At 53.0% G+C, this 15,098-nt stretch overlaps 1 protein-coding gene across 9 annotated transcripts in view; it reads right to left on the bottom strand.

The window, feature by feature from the left end:
• The window catches only part of ZNF609 (zinc finger protein 609), a 72,809-nt gene extending 57,715 nt beyond the window's left edge, over positions 1-15,094 (bottom strand). For 4 of the 9 annotated variants that reach the window (XM_053954551.1, XM_053954549.1, XM_053954550.1 and 1 more), the window contains exons 1-2: positions 15,004-15,094; positions 549-1,413 (exon numbers count right to left, since the gene is read on the bottom strand). In XM_053954551.1, the coding sequence (XP_053810526.1) occupies positions 549-1,295 (747 nt within the window). In that variant the 5' untranslated portion in view covers positions 1,296-1,413; positions 15,004-15,094. Of the gene's footprint in view, positions 1-548; positions 1,414-14,253; positions 14,384-14,852; positions 14,936-15,003 lie in introns of those variants that run through there. The other 5 variants (XM_053954545.1, XM_053954544.1, XM_053954548.1 and 2 more) reach the window with 5 other exon arrangements.
• Between the last annotated feature and the right edge of the window lie 4 nt (positions 15,095-15,098).

Below are 15,098 nucleotides of genomic sequence, written 5' to 3'. Positions count from 1 at the left end.
CATGCAGATGCCACATCCACTAACATGTTAAGGGATCCTTCTCTGCACATGATGCAACTGGAGAGAAATACATTCCTCTGGGAGATGCAGGAAACCTTGACACACAAGGAGAAGCCAGCAGAACACAGAGCACAGCACAGACTCTTTGTGTCCCCTTGGGAGATGTTGCAGACAAAGCACCAGGACATCACCTTGTCTTCAGAGTGACAGAGGCCAAGAGGCTTGGACCTATTCTGCACAGCCAAAGTGCTGAAGAAAACCAAATCTCAGCAGGATGGCACAGAGAACACAATCTGCAGGTGATTTGCTCACGCACGGTTCCCAGAAGCCAAGCTTGACCAGTGTCATTCCGCTGCCATGTCCAGACACCAGCGCATCACACGGCCAAACCAAACTCACACCAAAACAAGGAGGCACCAGCCACATGTCAGTGCTGGCCCCAGCAGTACAAGACACACAGTCCCACCCCCTTGTCACGCACAACACCATGTCACAGCAACACCATGTGAGCACCAGCAATGGCACCCATGCCCCAACACCTTTCTTACCTTCTCTGACTTCACCTTTTTCAGCTGCCGGCACTCACTTTCTCCATCCTCCAGCTCCGACTTTACTCCCAAGGGATTGAGCGCAGCTCCCGTGTCAATAGCTATACTCCCAAGCTGCTCAGCAGCAGCAGGCTCTGTCCCCTGGCCCCCGTCATACTGTCCCACCCTCACTGCTAGGGCCAGGGGCTGCAGCACGCTGGGCTCCTTCTCTGCCGCAGTCCCCGCGCCCTCACTCCTTTCCTTCTTGCTTTTGGATGAGCCTCCCTCTTTCTCCTTCTTGGAGCCAGCCACACTGCGAGACGCCTTGGCTGACTTCTCCGAGCTCTTCGGGGTGACGGCGGGCACCAAACCACCCGAGTTCGCACCATCCCCAGAGCGTCCTTGAACCTCCTTCTTGCCACCAGCTCCCTCACTGGGAGTGAACAGGGAGGACCCTGGGGTCGGCTTCCCACTGTCCTTACCAGTCTTGCTCCTTTTTGACTTTGATTTGCCCTCCTTGCCTTGCGGGCCTGGCACTGGGCTCACAAACTTGATGTTATCCGGTAGTGTTGCCACTGCGTTGGGTGCCGGGAGCCCCACCTCCTTGGAGCCCGACATTTCCAATTTCTGCTGATCCTTCTCCAAATCAGCGTCTAGGTCAATGATGAGATTCCCTACACCAATGTCCCACTCATCCCCACTGTCATACGTCTCAACCGGGTTTGCATCAATTCCTTTCCCTCCGGAAGCTCCGCTGCTCAAGGACATCTTAGAGTTAACGTCCCCTCACGATTCAAGGCTCTTCCCTGCCTCTATGCCCTGGGGGTCACCTATGTCCTTGGGGGGCTTCCAGTGGTCCGGGTCTGCCCAGGTGACGGCATCGCTGCTGGAAGGGAGAGCAAAGAGAACAGGGTTACACACAAAGAGCCATGGGCAGGCACACCTGCAGGCAAGAGAGATCTGGGCAGAGTGAAACCCCCAACCTCCCAAATCCCCCTCGCAGCATCCTTCTGCCACCCCCTGGGCTGGGGCTGCTCCACAGCCGCCCCCGCAGCAGCGGCCATCTGGCACCAGTCCTCGATCAATACCAGCCCTGGCAGGTCACGGCTCTCGGCTCCAACAAGACATTACTCACACATTTCCCCGCTCACCATTTTCCTCTGAATTATCGAGCGCTGCCCCTGGGAGGGAGGATTGATTCCTCTCCTGCCAATGCTACCCAGAGGGAGGGCTCCTCTCCACACCAGCCTCGCTGCGAGGGACAAGAGCTGCTCACCAGGGAAGTCAAGTGCCTTGGTGGGAAATAAATCACAAGCTTCAGAGTGCCTGTGACACTTGGGATGCGTCAGAGCAATCCAAATTGCAGTGGGAAGCACAGGGGTTCCCATCCCACACCTCTAGACAGAGCAACACAGTACCCAGATTTGGAGTGTTTACCACCATCACCTCTGGCCACCATAAGCTTCCAATGGGAAACGGAGATGCAATTGTATAAGTAGCCATTCTTAAGTGGGAAGAGGGGGCTCAGCCCTACCTGCCCACGCCACAGCTGACCCCGGTGAGCCCAAAGTATCTCCTCCCTGCTTCCCAGCCTTGCCCCCAGGGAGAGAAACAAAAAAGACACCCACATGCAACCTGACACAGCACCCGAGCCATGGCAATTACCCTGACAGACATAATTAACACATGTAACAGCTTCTTCCCAGCACCGCCCAGCAAGGCCACCTGCTCTCCAGAATCCTTAAATCCTTGACCAGCCATTTGGATAAGGCTCCTCTCCAGCAGCACTGTCCTCCCTTTCCCCACCAAGCTCCAGGCCTGCCTGCTCCTGGTACTATTTACAAGTGACACTTCAAAAACAGGTGACTTAAAGAGAAATGAGAAAGAAAGAAAAAAACAACCCAAAAAAGCCACACACACACAAATTTCTTCAAACCCCAGCAGGCAGGAGCCTGGAAAGCAGCTTCACGGTGCGTTTCCAGAGACGCAAACACTGTAAAAATGCCAGGGATTCTTTCATCAGCCAGGCTGCCGCAGCCAGACCATTTTCCATCTGTTCCCCACAGCATCCTCAGCTCTGCACAGCTAATAATCCACTCTCTGACAGGTCATTACGGAGATTTTTAACCCCAGGAGCTGGGGGGCTTGCGTGCAAGCTGGAAATGAAAAGCACTGACCTCTCATTTCAGTAGCAGGGAAAGTGCCGAATCAGGAGATCACTTTGTGCACCAGAGTCGCTAACGGCTTCCCAAAGCTGACCTGTGTGTTTCTATGGCCGCCTACTCCTCCTCCTCTTCCTACTCCTGCTCCAGCACCTATTCCCCAGTTCCAAGCTGGTGTGTCCAATCCCAGCAACCTGCCTCTCCAGAGCCTCTCTCCAAATCACTGATGGGGCCAGCAATCAGCAGCGACCACATCACCCCTGCATGACACTCTTAATGTCATGGATTCAAGGCAATTCCTTTGTGCAGGTGGGCAAAGCCAGTAAGGAGCTGGATGAACCATATTTTTGGCTGATACAAGTCCCTTCCCAGCCCTAAGCTGAGGCATGGAATCCAATGAACCAGTGGACCACTGATGACCACTGATGCCCAGGAAGAACCCACAGGAGATGAAAGCAGAGGATGAAGTTCAGTCTCCAAATCCAAGAGTTCCCGATCCAAAGTTGGAGCAGGCAAAGAGGCATGGCGAGCTCAGGTCAGAGGGAAAAGCAGACAAGGATCTGACCTTGCAGTGACAGAAAAACGACAGACAATCTGCAGGGTAGTAGTGCAACATGCATAGCATCACCTGCTCCATGCAACACCTGCACAATGCCAGCCTGGCCAGCTCTCCGCTCCCACCACAGAATTCACCTTGCTGCTCCAAACGTGCACATACACACGCACACACATCTCCATAAGTATTATTTATACATGTGGAATAAGGACAGCAGATGAGCGGGACTTGAGTCTGAAACTCTGCTAACAGCAGCAGCTTTTGCCAATTCCTACCACAACAAAAGGATGAAGGAGCCCAGAAGTCCGCTGGGTCCCCGGCAATTGGAGAGCCAGGAACAATCAAAGGGTTAGAAAACAAGAGGAGCAAAAACCCTCACCCTACGGAGGAGGTGCCGAAGGAGCCCAGGCTCTGCTAATGCAGACAGAAGGGAACCACAAACAGGATGGACAGGAACATGCTGGATTGGCAAGAGCAGGGTAAAGGCACGTTGTGACGAGAGTGAGGCAGAGAACTCAAGGCATGCCACCACAGGAAGAGGGACTAGGGCAGGGATCAGCCCTTTCCAGAGCAGAGCTGGAGGCTAGGACCCTGGAATGTGATCTGGGGGGGATCTCCTGAATATGCTCCATTGCATGTGGCTCTAAAGCATTTCCCACAGCTTTTTCCCCTCCCCAAAACTCTCATCCCAGTTCCCCATTTCTCTACTCCACTACTGCAGGCTCAGCCTCTGCAGCCAGAGGAGCATCTGGAGTCCCCCTCCCAAGCCAGACCCGCAGGGACCCCAAGTTGACACACCATCATTATTTTGGGTGCACAGGAGCCCCTGGCTACCACACCCCATGGCCCAGAGAAAGAGGCACCTCTCCCACTGCCTCCTTTGCCCAAGCTGGAGAAGCACCGGGTGGTATCCAGATCCTTCCCACTCTCCTGCGGGGGGAGTAACGCTGCCATAAATCACAGCATCTCAGAAAACAGAGCAAGGCGATTGATTCAGCTGTAAACGTGTCCTTCCCCTTACCTCCTGCCATCGCAGGATTGATCCCCGCACAACATGAAAAGCATGTGCTCACTTGTTGGCCTGGAGACCTGCCAACAAAGCGTTTTAAGAGCAGTCCTGGAGCGCAGATCCTACAAGGAGACAGCTTTCTGCTTGGGAATGCTGCACACACACAGCACCAGACATGAATAATTCAGCTCCATTAGGTGCTGAGACCTCTATAATCCACATCTATGGGCTGGGACAGAGCCAAACCATATTCAGACACAAACCTGAAAGTTCACTTTCAGGGCTGCACACACACCTAGAGACAGCTCTTCCACCAGAACAGCTCCACTTCCAAAAGGCAGCAAGGAAACTGTGCCAGCCCCTGGCTCTATGTGATAAAACCAGTGGAGGATGCTCAGATCCTGCTGAACCCACACCACTCCGGCTTTCTCTGCTGGTTACTGGAGGCCAGGAGACCAAAACTGGGAAGGATTGACCACCCAAGGGTGACAAGATGTAGGAGAAAGCTCTTCTCCTGGCAGCAGCCAGCCCACACATAGGGAGACTGTCTCATAGCCATGTGCTCCAGCCTGCAGCGCTCCAGGATTAGCCTCTGGTGGCTTCCAGACATGACTGACTGCAATTTTCACCCTGATTAACTTTCAGGAATGCCCACAAGAAGGAGCGGCAAAGCGGACAGGGAAAGGGGGAGAAAAATCTACAGGATGCAGCATTTCCTCCAGCGGGCACAAGGCAGGGAGCAGAAGGTTTGGTGAGATGGTTGCTCTGGCCAGCAGCAACCCAGGAGAGGAGAGCCCTCTACTCCTTCCCTAAAGAGCCAAAGGTACCTACGCCCCTGCAAAGGCATAGAAGGAATGCTGCCCCCCCCACTTGCCAAACCCGCAAAGGGCTCCCTCCAAGCCCCCAGCTGAGGCAGCAACACTAGGAGCTGCAGTGCTGAGGCCCTTCCTCCAGCTGCTGGCAGCCAGTCGGCTGCTCTCCCCATCCACTGCCTCTGCATGAGATCCCTTTTTGTTTCCTTTTACGACTAAAGAAACTCGGGGCGGGGGGGGGGGGGGGGGGATGACACACTGCCTTCCCCATGCTGCTGCACTCATTCCCCACTCAGCTCCTACCACCGTGCCTGTAATCCCCCAGCTGGGCTTGTTTGGGTTGGATTTTCGTTAAGTAACTCCCATGTCTTTTCTGCAGATTTCTTTTTAAGATGTTCCCTTTCTCCCCGCCCCCTCTCTCTAGAGCTGGGGGAGAGAAGAGAAAAAAGAGAGAGAGAAAAAAAGAGAAATGTTGAACGCGAGCCAGCTGGCACGAACAAGAGGAGACGGAGAAATCTGCACAAAGGAGCTTCCTCACTCACTTGCTGCTTTCAGCTCAAGAAATCACGAAGGGGAGGAGGGTTCACTCTCCCCCAGACATCAGTCAGGCTGTAGCAGACAAAGGAGATTTGCCATGACACCCTCCAGAACTGCCACCCAACGGGGGCAGGATCCCTCCACCGCCTGCGCCCTGCGGGAGTCCGAGCTGTTGCAAAACACGCCAAGGCGCAGAGCTTCAAAACAGGCTGTTCAATGTGGAATTAAGCAAGATTTTGAATGGAGGAGTTGTGCTCCCGCCTCTGCACTCACACAAGGCACCCAGAGAACTTCAGTGGCTCTCAGGGCTGAGTGGGACAGAGTCAGCAGGCTGCCAGGAGGGAGAAGGCTGAACCCAATTTGAATAAAATGGAGCCACCCTTCTTTTTTTAATATGGAGGTGCACCCCACCAAGACTACATCTTCCAGCATGCACTGCAGCCAGAGCACTCAGAGAGACACTAACAAACTTAGGCCAGGACTCCCAAGTTTCCGAAGGCTGAGCCTTGACACTGGAGATGAACCTGAAACAGTGCAGCACTAGAGTGATGAGTCATTTGTTGGCATTCTTGAGAAAAGCTTGAAACACTTCAGTCCAGGCATGACAAAAGCCTGGTCACTGGAAGAGGCTGGAGATGGAGGAAAGTGGAGAGGTGAGCAGAAACCACTTCTGTGCAGGGTAGCCAGGCAATCACCCTACCTGAAGCAAAACTCCAAAGACTTATAAGCCACAACACCCACCTGCTCCCAAATACACACTCAGTCCTCAATTTCACATTCATCATCAGGCAAAAGATGCTCCTGGGATCAAAATTCAACCTCACACCCACTCCCATTATGACCTTAAGACATTACTTTTCTAGCAGAACTCCACACAACTGCAGCATGTGACAATGTCCAGCAAAGCTGTCAATACAAAATATAGGTACACGGTGCCAGTGTGTTTGAAGAAAATACCAGAATAGCTAAAACCTAGCATTTGCTTCTTATTGACACTTCTATAAGTGTCCTCAATAGAATGACAATCAACTCGATGTAGGGCGGAAAAACCCAGGGTTCTTGAACATGTCTGACTAGCAAAGATACCCTCTTGAGAACTCCTCACTTCCCTCAACTCCCACAGTCCTGATACATGAGGCACACAGAAAGGGGGAACACAAAGAGGACCAGGAGTTTCAGGTTTTCCTTTATACCATGAAATGGGGGAAACTGGAACAAGTACCTCTTTAATCTTCCCATCAGTTTTGCAAGTGTCATCACCAAAGTCCAATTTTTTTGTCTATTCGTGCCTTGAGACTCTGCAGTTCTTCAAATTTACAATTATTTTATTTTTATGTCTCTCCTGTGCATTTTTTTCAAGGTACCACTTCTGTATGTACTTCTGAATAAAACACAGCTCACATTTCTTCCACCAACTCACAAGGAAGTCCAAGAATTTCATATTTCAAGAAAACTATCAGCAAGAGTACCATCACATGGTCCTCAGCACATGGTCCTCAAGTCAAGCAGGAGGCACATTGATACCTACACCAAACCCTCCATTCCGTTCCTGTGAAGGATGGCTGGCAAACAGCACCTTCTCAGAACATCTGCTCACTCTGCCGAATTGCACTGTTGGAGTCACTTCTCCGTTGGGAAGCTGAGCAAGCACCACTGTTACACACAAACTTGAACGTACATGTCTTCGTGAATCAGGTCATAGAACCATAGAGCAGAGCAGGTTGGAAGGGACCTTGAAAGGTCACCTGCTCCAACCTTTTGAGATCAGGTGAGATTACCTACCACCCTGACCAGTCACATCTTGAAAATCTCCAGCAGCATGGATCCTTACTGTGTCCTGGAGGGGGTTGTTCCAAGGAATGGCTGCAAAAAATGTCTTTCTTATGTTGAGATGAAACCTCTCCCAGTGCACTTTTTATCTGTTGTCCCTTGACTTCTCCATATGGTTCCTCTTTGTAGATGCCCTTAAGTCCAACAATGTTCCTGCACACACAGCGCCCCTGCAAAGAGCTGACTGACCTCCTGCCAGGCAGGAGCCAGGTTTGCAGGAAAGGCCATGGTGCTAGGACAACACAGTGGCAGGGACTGCAGGAGCATCAAGCACAGCATGAGCAGGCAAGAGTCATGCCAGTGTTTTGTTACAGCTCTGACAGCAGGGTCCTTCCTGAGTGAGCCACATCCCCTTCCCAAGCCTTTGCCATGGAGATGAGCATGAGCAGTAGCAAGGCTCAGGCTCTGGATCACAGCCTGTTCATCCAAAAATGCCAGGATAGACATCTTCCAGCAAGCATGACCTTGCAGACTCTAAAATCTCAGGCAGCTGAATATGGCCCAAATCTTAACTAAATCCACAAGTGCAAACTGGTGCCCAGTGTCTAAACTTTCTGCTGTACAGAGAAAGAGGAACTGAAAAATCCACATGTGTGTGAGAAAAAGTATTTGGTAGATAAAAGGACAGAGCAGCTTCCTTCCTGCAAGCTCAGCTCTCAGATCTACCCTGAATCAGGGCTGCCCAACAAGGATTTACCCCTCACTGTTGTGTCTGCATGCTGGAAGACACCCCTATGTAACTGCCATTCCCAGACCTGCACATGTTGGTTTAACAAGAATCAGAAACACAGCCCCATCTTCACCCAAAATCTGCATCCCCTGCTTGCCGCATGAGCCTCATGTGCCACCCTCTGGGTGTCACAGCATCACTGGCACCCAGCAGGTGCCCGGCAGGCATTGGCAGTGCCAGAGGAGTAGAGCAGCCGTGCCACTGGGTTTGGCTGTCGAAGGCTGACACACAGACCATTAGCAGCTACAAAGCAGCAAAAGCAAAGCAATATCATGAGCAATAACCAGCCAGGATTAACACAGAAGCCCTTTGGGTGAGTCTACCCCAGACAAGCCAGTGCATTCTGGCAGCACCAGACACGGCCCCGGTGTTCCTTTACCACCACAAAGGCCATTCTTGTTGAGCCCAGCCAGCCGTGTCGCTGCTGGCTGGTGCCAAAAATAACATTAAACACTCAAAATGAGACATATGAGCCAATCTGCTTGGCACTGCAATGCTTCCCATAGTGATAAACCTGGGGAATGACTGTCCCTTGAACAGAGCTGGTTTCGACTGGGAAAGTGGAAGAGCCATGTGGATTTAAAACCAGTTCAGTTACATCCTTGCTAACCCCAACACAGAAGTGAACTGATTTATGGGAGGCTTAAAGGTAACTGAACTGGTGGCCTGTCCTTCTGCACAGCCTTCTGTCCTCCTGCACAGAAGGGAGTAGAGGGCATAATAACCCAAGAGGTTCCTAAACTTTAGCACTCCACGGAGGCTGGAAGATCGCCAGCAGCGAGAGGAAGCAAGACGGATGTGACCAGGAAATATCCTCGAAGCATCAGTCACAGAGATGGGAGGAAAGAAGACCTGGCGAAGACCAAAGACAACCAGTGAGCATAAATAACCACTAGAGTAAGCGCCAGAAAAGGGAGCTTGCCCTTTTCCCCTGCTCACCCAACGCTGTCAGCAGGGATGGAGGAAGGCACCCATGTGTTGGCAGCATCCCAAGCTCAGGGGGTTGGTGGGAGCAGGGTGGGCACTACTGAACCGGCCATTTTCTCGCTTTCCTTACGGGGCTCCGGAGGCAGCGTGGCTCCTCACCTTGCTCCTGGTCGCCCTGCTGTCCCCCAGGCCCATCGCTGGCCCAGTCCCAAACTGGGTTCTCATGGTTACAGAGATGCAGGTAATCCAACAAGGATCACCCTCCACAGAGGAACAGCAGGAACAGCAAACCACTGGCTGCACTGCCACTCTGCACCAAAGTCAACATCTCCTTTCCATCTTCTTCATCCAAAGGAAGAGCACTGGAGTGACCCCAACTGAGCAGTGTCTCCCAGCCAAAGCCCTGCCTTGACAGGAGATGGGCACAGCAGCGCTGGTCAGAGAGGATGGACAGCCATTGGTTTGCTTGCTCCCAGGGAAGGAATAGCTTCTGGGCTTTATTTCCTTTATCCTTTCTTTTAGGAGCAGAGCATGCAGCCAGCCTTGGCTGTTTCCCAGCATTCAGAAGACGATGAACATCTCTCCACTGCTCCAAAACCGAAGGAGCTGCCACTTCACCTATTAATGCCTTTAATTCCCTTCATTCGATAACCAATTAGGGCACCTTGGCTCCCAAAGCTGAGGCTCCCTTTGTAGCAAGGCCAGTGCGTGCGGCTGTAATCCCTCTTCCTGTCACATCATCAGCCTGGGAACACTTTGGGAAAAAAACAACCAGACTGTGAAGTAAAGGAGGAGGGAAGGCAGATGCAGACAGGGACAAATGCAAGCAGAGCAAGAACCATGCCGAGAAATCCCTTTTTTTTCCCTGGGAGGGATAATAAATAGGTGTATCTCCCAGATTAATACGGCACATTTGCGGAGCTCTGATATCCATCAGAAAGTTGCTAATTCGTCCTAATGACCCATTGCAAATTGCCGAATTTTGTGAATTAGCCAGCACACAGGAATACAATAAAACCCAATGAAAACCATGCATCAAAGCGGGCTGGGCTTATTTGGGGAGTCCTAGCGCACTTGGAATTACTTGTGGCAATGGATACAGAGGGGACATGCAGATGAGATGTGAAACCCCCTCAAAGATAAACAAGAAATCCTCAGGACAAGAAGAAATTTCAACAAGGCTACTAAACCTTTGGGAAAGGAGAATTAATTCTCCCAGAGATGAGCAAGATTCTTCCTCTCCTATTGGATTCATAGTGGTTACTGTCAGTGAAGTCATTACACACCTCCTTTGCACTCCTCCGAAGCCGCACAGCACACTCCTCCTGATCCACCCTTCATCCCCTTGGAGAAACACCACAAAAACTTCAAGTCAAATCTTTGGACCCACTTGAACCAACAACGCTTTGCCAATCCAAAGCACAAATGGACTCAGCAAATTCATTAAAATCAATTTTGTTATCATTAAATCAGCATAGCCCCATCACATATGATGGAGCACTGTAGAGGTCTCATCATTCCAGCCACTGGAAGAACGAGTGGCCCAAGAACAGCTTAGATGCCACAAAACCTTTCTGTGCTTGGGGAAAGAGAAGCATAAAGCAACATCATCATTCCTTTTCTTACACCATGAACATGGTAATAAATTGTAGAAGTTGGGCATTTAATGTTTCAATACAAAATATCAAGGTTGTCCTGAAATTATCCTTATTCATCCACAAAAAAAACTGCACTTGTATCCTTTCATACCCCTCACACCACATCCGAGCTGACGCTCAGCAGCTACATCAGTGGGTTTTGTGCATGTGAAGGACACTCAGCTGCAGAGAAAACAAAACAACCTCTTGGGCTCGTCATAAAAACTGATTTTTCACCCAAATGCAGATGGGAATTGGTTTCCTTTAAAGAAAAAAATCAATCACAAGAGGAACTGGAATCCCAGAGCAAGTTTCCTGGTCAGGCAACCATTCCCTATTTTCTTACTAAGATTGTAAGATTGTTCAAGCTCAACCTCACTCATTCTTCTGACACAATATCATACCTCAAGGCACCGACCCTCAGTAGCAGGAAAGTGCATCTGCATGGCAAAATAAGCCATATCCCAGTGGGATCTCTTTTCCTGCCCTTTCCCAACACAAAGCAACACCCTTCCTCATCCATGTCAATCTAACATGGGGACATAAAGCAGACTGGTTGCTGCCAGGGTGGCCAAAGCTCTGGTTCAGGAGCCACATGTGGCCATCAATGAGCTCCCAGGACAGCTGCATGCTCTAAGCCAGCTCATCAACTTACCCCAGTCTTAGAAAAGGTCCTTTACACCCACATGTGCTCCTCAACACACCCCCACCCCAACTCCAAACCCTGATGGAGTCAAGCACCCCATGCAATGCATCCTCATCCCTCCACCCACTGCCACAAGCACCCAAATTAGGACCTTCCCTAGTAAGCAGTCAAGACCCAAGAGAAAATGACAAGCTCTCCCTGCAAACAGCCCGGGCCATCTCCAGGTGCTTCAGAGGCTTTGGTGCTGCCCAAAAAATATCTCCACAAACCACCATCAGTTGCAATGGAACACAGGTTTCAGAACAGACACATGACTCTTCTACCCCCAAGGTTGGGGAACCAGCAGTCCATATCCTGCAGGAAGTCTGCTATGATAACCACAGACTTCTCTATGACCTCAGTGGGCAGCCACCCCACAGACTTCAGCACCGATCCACTCGCTGCCTTCATCGCGTACAAGCAATTGAGCATGCTTAAACTGTCACCAGCTCCTGGCAAGGTCACCTGGAACCTCACCTCCTCTCCATAGGGAGCTGGCATGTGACACACTCCCCCAGAAGCATCTGCCCCCAGCAGGTCCCCGTCTCTGGCCAGGAGCACCTGCAACAAAGCCAACGCTCAAAGGGCATCGCTGCGCACGCAGGATGTCACACAGCCCCGGAACAACATACCTGGGACCATAAATACCATCTTATTTACATAATGCTCTGGATAAAAGGGACAAAGAGGCTTATTGCATTACATCTGGGACTAGTATTGCATCAGCGCCCACAGGCCCTAATCCCAGTCAGAGCCGTGCTGCACGGGGCGCAGTGGGACAGTGCCGAGGTGCATCCCCACTCCCAGCCCGGCCAAGGTCGAGCTCAACGCTCTTCCTCTTCCCACCACAAGCATGCAGAGAAAGATTCCTACAGCCTGGAAATGCCAATTAAATCAGGCACAACACTTGATTTTGGTCCTCAACCACCATCAGCTGAGCCCAGAAGTGGGATCCCAGTTGTGGGTGTCCCACCTGTTGTGGCCTAGACACAACACACAGAAATCAACTTTCTCTGGGGAACGATGCCCACATGGAAGCGCTCGAAAGACCAGGCAGCTCCTGGTTTTCTTTAATTTATGCAATCACAATTAAGGATACACTGTAAATATAACCTGGAGGCAATTTTTGATTCAAGGCAGTCCTGTTCTCCAAGAGAATAAACCAGACGGAGTGAACTCTGGTCTATCCTTCTTGTTAATTCAAAATAAAGACACACACACAAGCTGTTGGGTAGATCCAACACCATGTGAGAGCACCTCAACCACCTTTGCGAGCCCTTTCTTCCCAGAAATGCACCTTTTAGCTCCATTAAAAGGGAAAAAGCTTTTGAGGCAGAAGAAGCGATGTCATCACCACCGGCATAAGACAAGCCAGGTGCAAGGAAGTGTGAGGGGACTTTGCAACTGAGGGATTATGTGGGGCTACCACCCAGCACAGGGCCCCAGACAGACAGATGGATCCCCCCCAAAAAAATCACACCACTTTCAGCACGAAGAGATAACAAATATGTTAAGAGACACATCCATGCACACACACACTGGCCCCTGAGGCTATCGAGCCTAATGGTGACTCACCAAACATACAGACCAACTCGGAGTGCCTGGCTTAGAGAAAGGAATAAAACCCCCTCCCTGTGCTCTGGCCATACTCAATTACAGGTCATTCCAACTTGCTTGATAATTAATTTCCTCCAGTGGCTCTAACCAGAGGCAGCCCTTGCCCTGCATGCCAGGCCAGTCCAGGTGAAACATTAAATCCTCGTCCTTTTCCACCACAGGGACGCCACACTCCTGGTGCTGTGCACATCTCCCTTCTCCTCCTCACAGGAGAGGGGAAAACCTCACTGGATGAACAAGGGTGTAAAAAAGCAAGGATTTGCGTTTTGTGACTGAAACAGCTTCAAAATAATAAAATATAAATTATTTTTGGTCAAGAGCTAATCAATAAAATCAGCTGCCTGGATTTTCTGAGTGCCGTGCATGTACGGTCGCGTACTGCCAACAAAGAGCTAGAAATGTGCGGCATAATCTGATGCCGGAGTCATCGCACAGAAGCGTGGAAATAGGTTTTCCTGAGGATGTCCAGGCGAGGAACTGCCTGCACATGATGGAGCCCAAAAGCCAGCCCCAACACCGGCATCCTTGGACATTTGGGAGGAGGGGGAAAGAGCCCGTGGGGCTATTCAGTGCACACTTAGGAAAACGAGTCTCCAAAGCTTCCTCCAAGGCAAAGGGCCTTCCCAGAAAGCGGGGAAAAAGGAAAGGAAAGGCAAAAGGAAGGCTGCTGGGAGATGGAGGGGAGCCAAGTCTCGCAGACCAGACCTGAACCTGTGACCTTCCCCATGTACACAACGGGCGGGAGAGCGCACGACAGGAGTGCTTGGCCCGCCGGCCGCCCCAGCCCTCGCGGGACACCCGGCCACGTTGTCACCGGCGGGGTCACCTCCAGATCGGCCCCGCTGGCCAACGGGGGCTCGAAGGACTTGAAGGAGGGTGGCTCGTACTGTGGCACACGGCCCGGCCCCGGGGTGATGCCCGGAGGGGCTCCGCTCTCGGGGTCTGACCCACCCCAAACTCACAGGGACTCGCTAAACGCGTTGGGGAACATTCAGTCTTCCGGGATTTGTGCGGAGAACCCCCTACTGGCACTACAAAAGAGCCGAGGTCCAGGGAACCTCCGCTCGCGCTGTCCCTCTGTTCCTGTGCCCCCCAAACCCTCCCTGCACAGAGACGGGGATCAAGAGGGGTGACCCCCGCCTCCGCCCAGGAACACTGCTATCCTCTCGAGAACCCCCTCCCCGTCCGCATCACCCCCCGCAGCCCCGATCCTTCCCACAAAACCTGGCATGACGGTGACCCCACGCAGGGGACACCCCCTCCCAGCCGCGGGGACACCGTGACTCTGAGCGCGACCCTCGCGACGGCAAAGGCGGCCTCGCACCCCTCGGGGGGTCCCGACCCCCAACGGCCACAGCACCCGCGGGGGCTCTTTCCCAACGGCCACGGGAGGGACCCGCAACCGCCCCCGAGCTCCGGGGAGGGGGGCGAGGGGCACACAGACCCTCGTCCCCAGTGGTCCCGGGGGGAGGCTCCCGGAGCTCCATCCCCACGGCCAGAGATGAGGGAAGGGGAGGCACATATCCTCGTCCCCAGTGGTCGCAGAGGTGGAGGGGCACACAGACTCCCCAAGGGTCCGGGGGGGCGCACAGCCCCATTCCCAGGGGTCACGGGGGGGGGGGGGGGGGCGGGCATTGAAACTCCCGTTCCCAATATTCCCGGGGGAGGGGTACTCAGATCCCTGTCCGTAAGGGTCACGGAGGGAGGCGCGTGGGGGGGGGGGGGGGGGAGGGGGAGTTGGGGGAGGGCACAGCCGCCTTCCCGGGGGTCACAAGGAAGAACACGGGAGGGAACATATCCCCGTCCCAGGGGTCACGACTCACGGCGGCGGCCCGGGCCCAGCCCGTGCAGAAGAGGCGGGGGGGGTGCCCGAGGCCCGAGGAGAGCCCCAACCGCCACCCCCCCCCACACCCCCCCGCCCCCCCCCCCCCCGCCGGGGCGGCGTGGCGCGGGCCCAGCCGGGCGCGCACTCACCCGGTCGCTGGGGTATCCGCCCTAGGTGCGCTCCATGTGGGTCGCGCCGGGGCCGGCGCTGCGGGCCGGGGCCGGGGCCGGGGCCGGGCCGGGCC

Source organism: Vidua chalybeata, chromosome 13, assembly GCF_026979565.1.
Source record: "Vidua chalybeata isolate OUT-0048 chromosome 13, bVidCha1 merged haplotype, whole genome shotgun sequence".
Taxonomy (NCBI): domain Eukaryota; kingdom Metazoa; phylum Chordata; class Aves; order Passeriformes; family Viduidae; genus Vidua; species Vidua chalybeata.
Note: the sequence above shows the minus strand (reverse complement) of the source record. Positions and strands in the feature narration are given on the sequence as shown.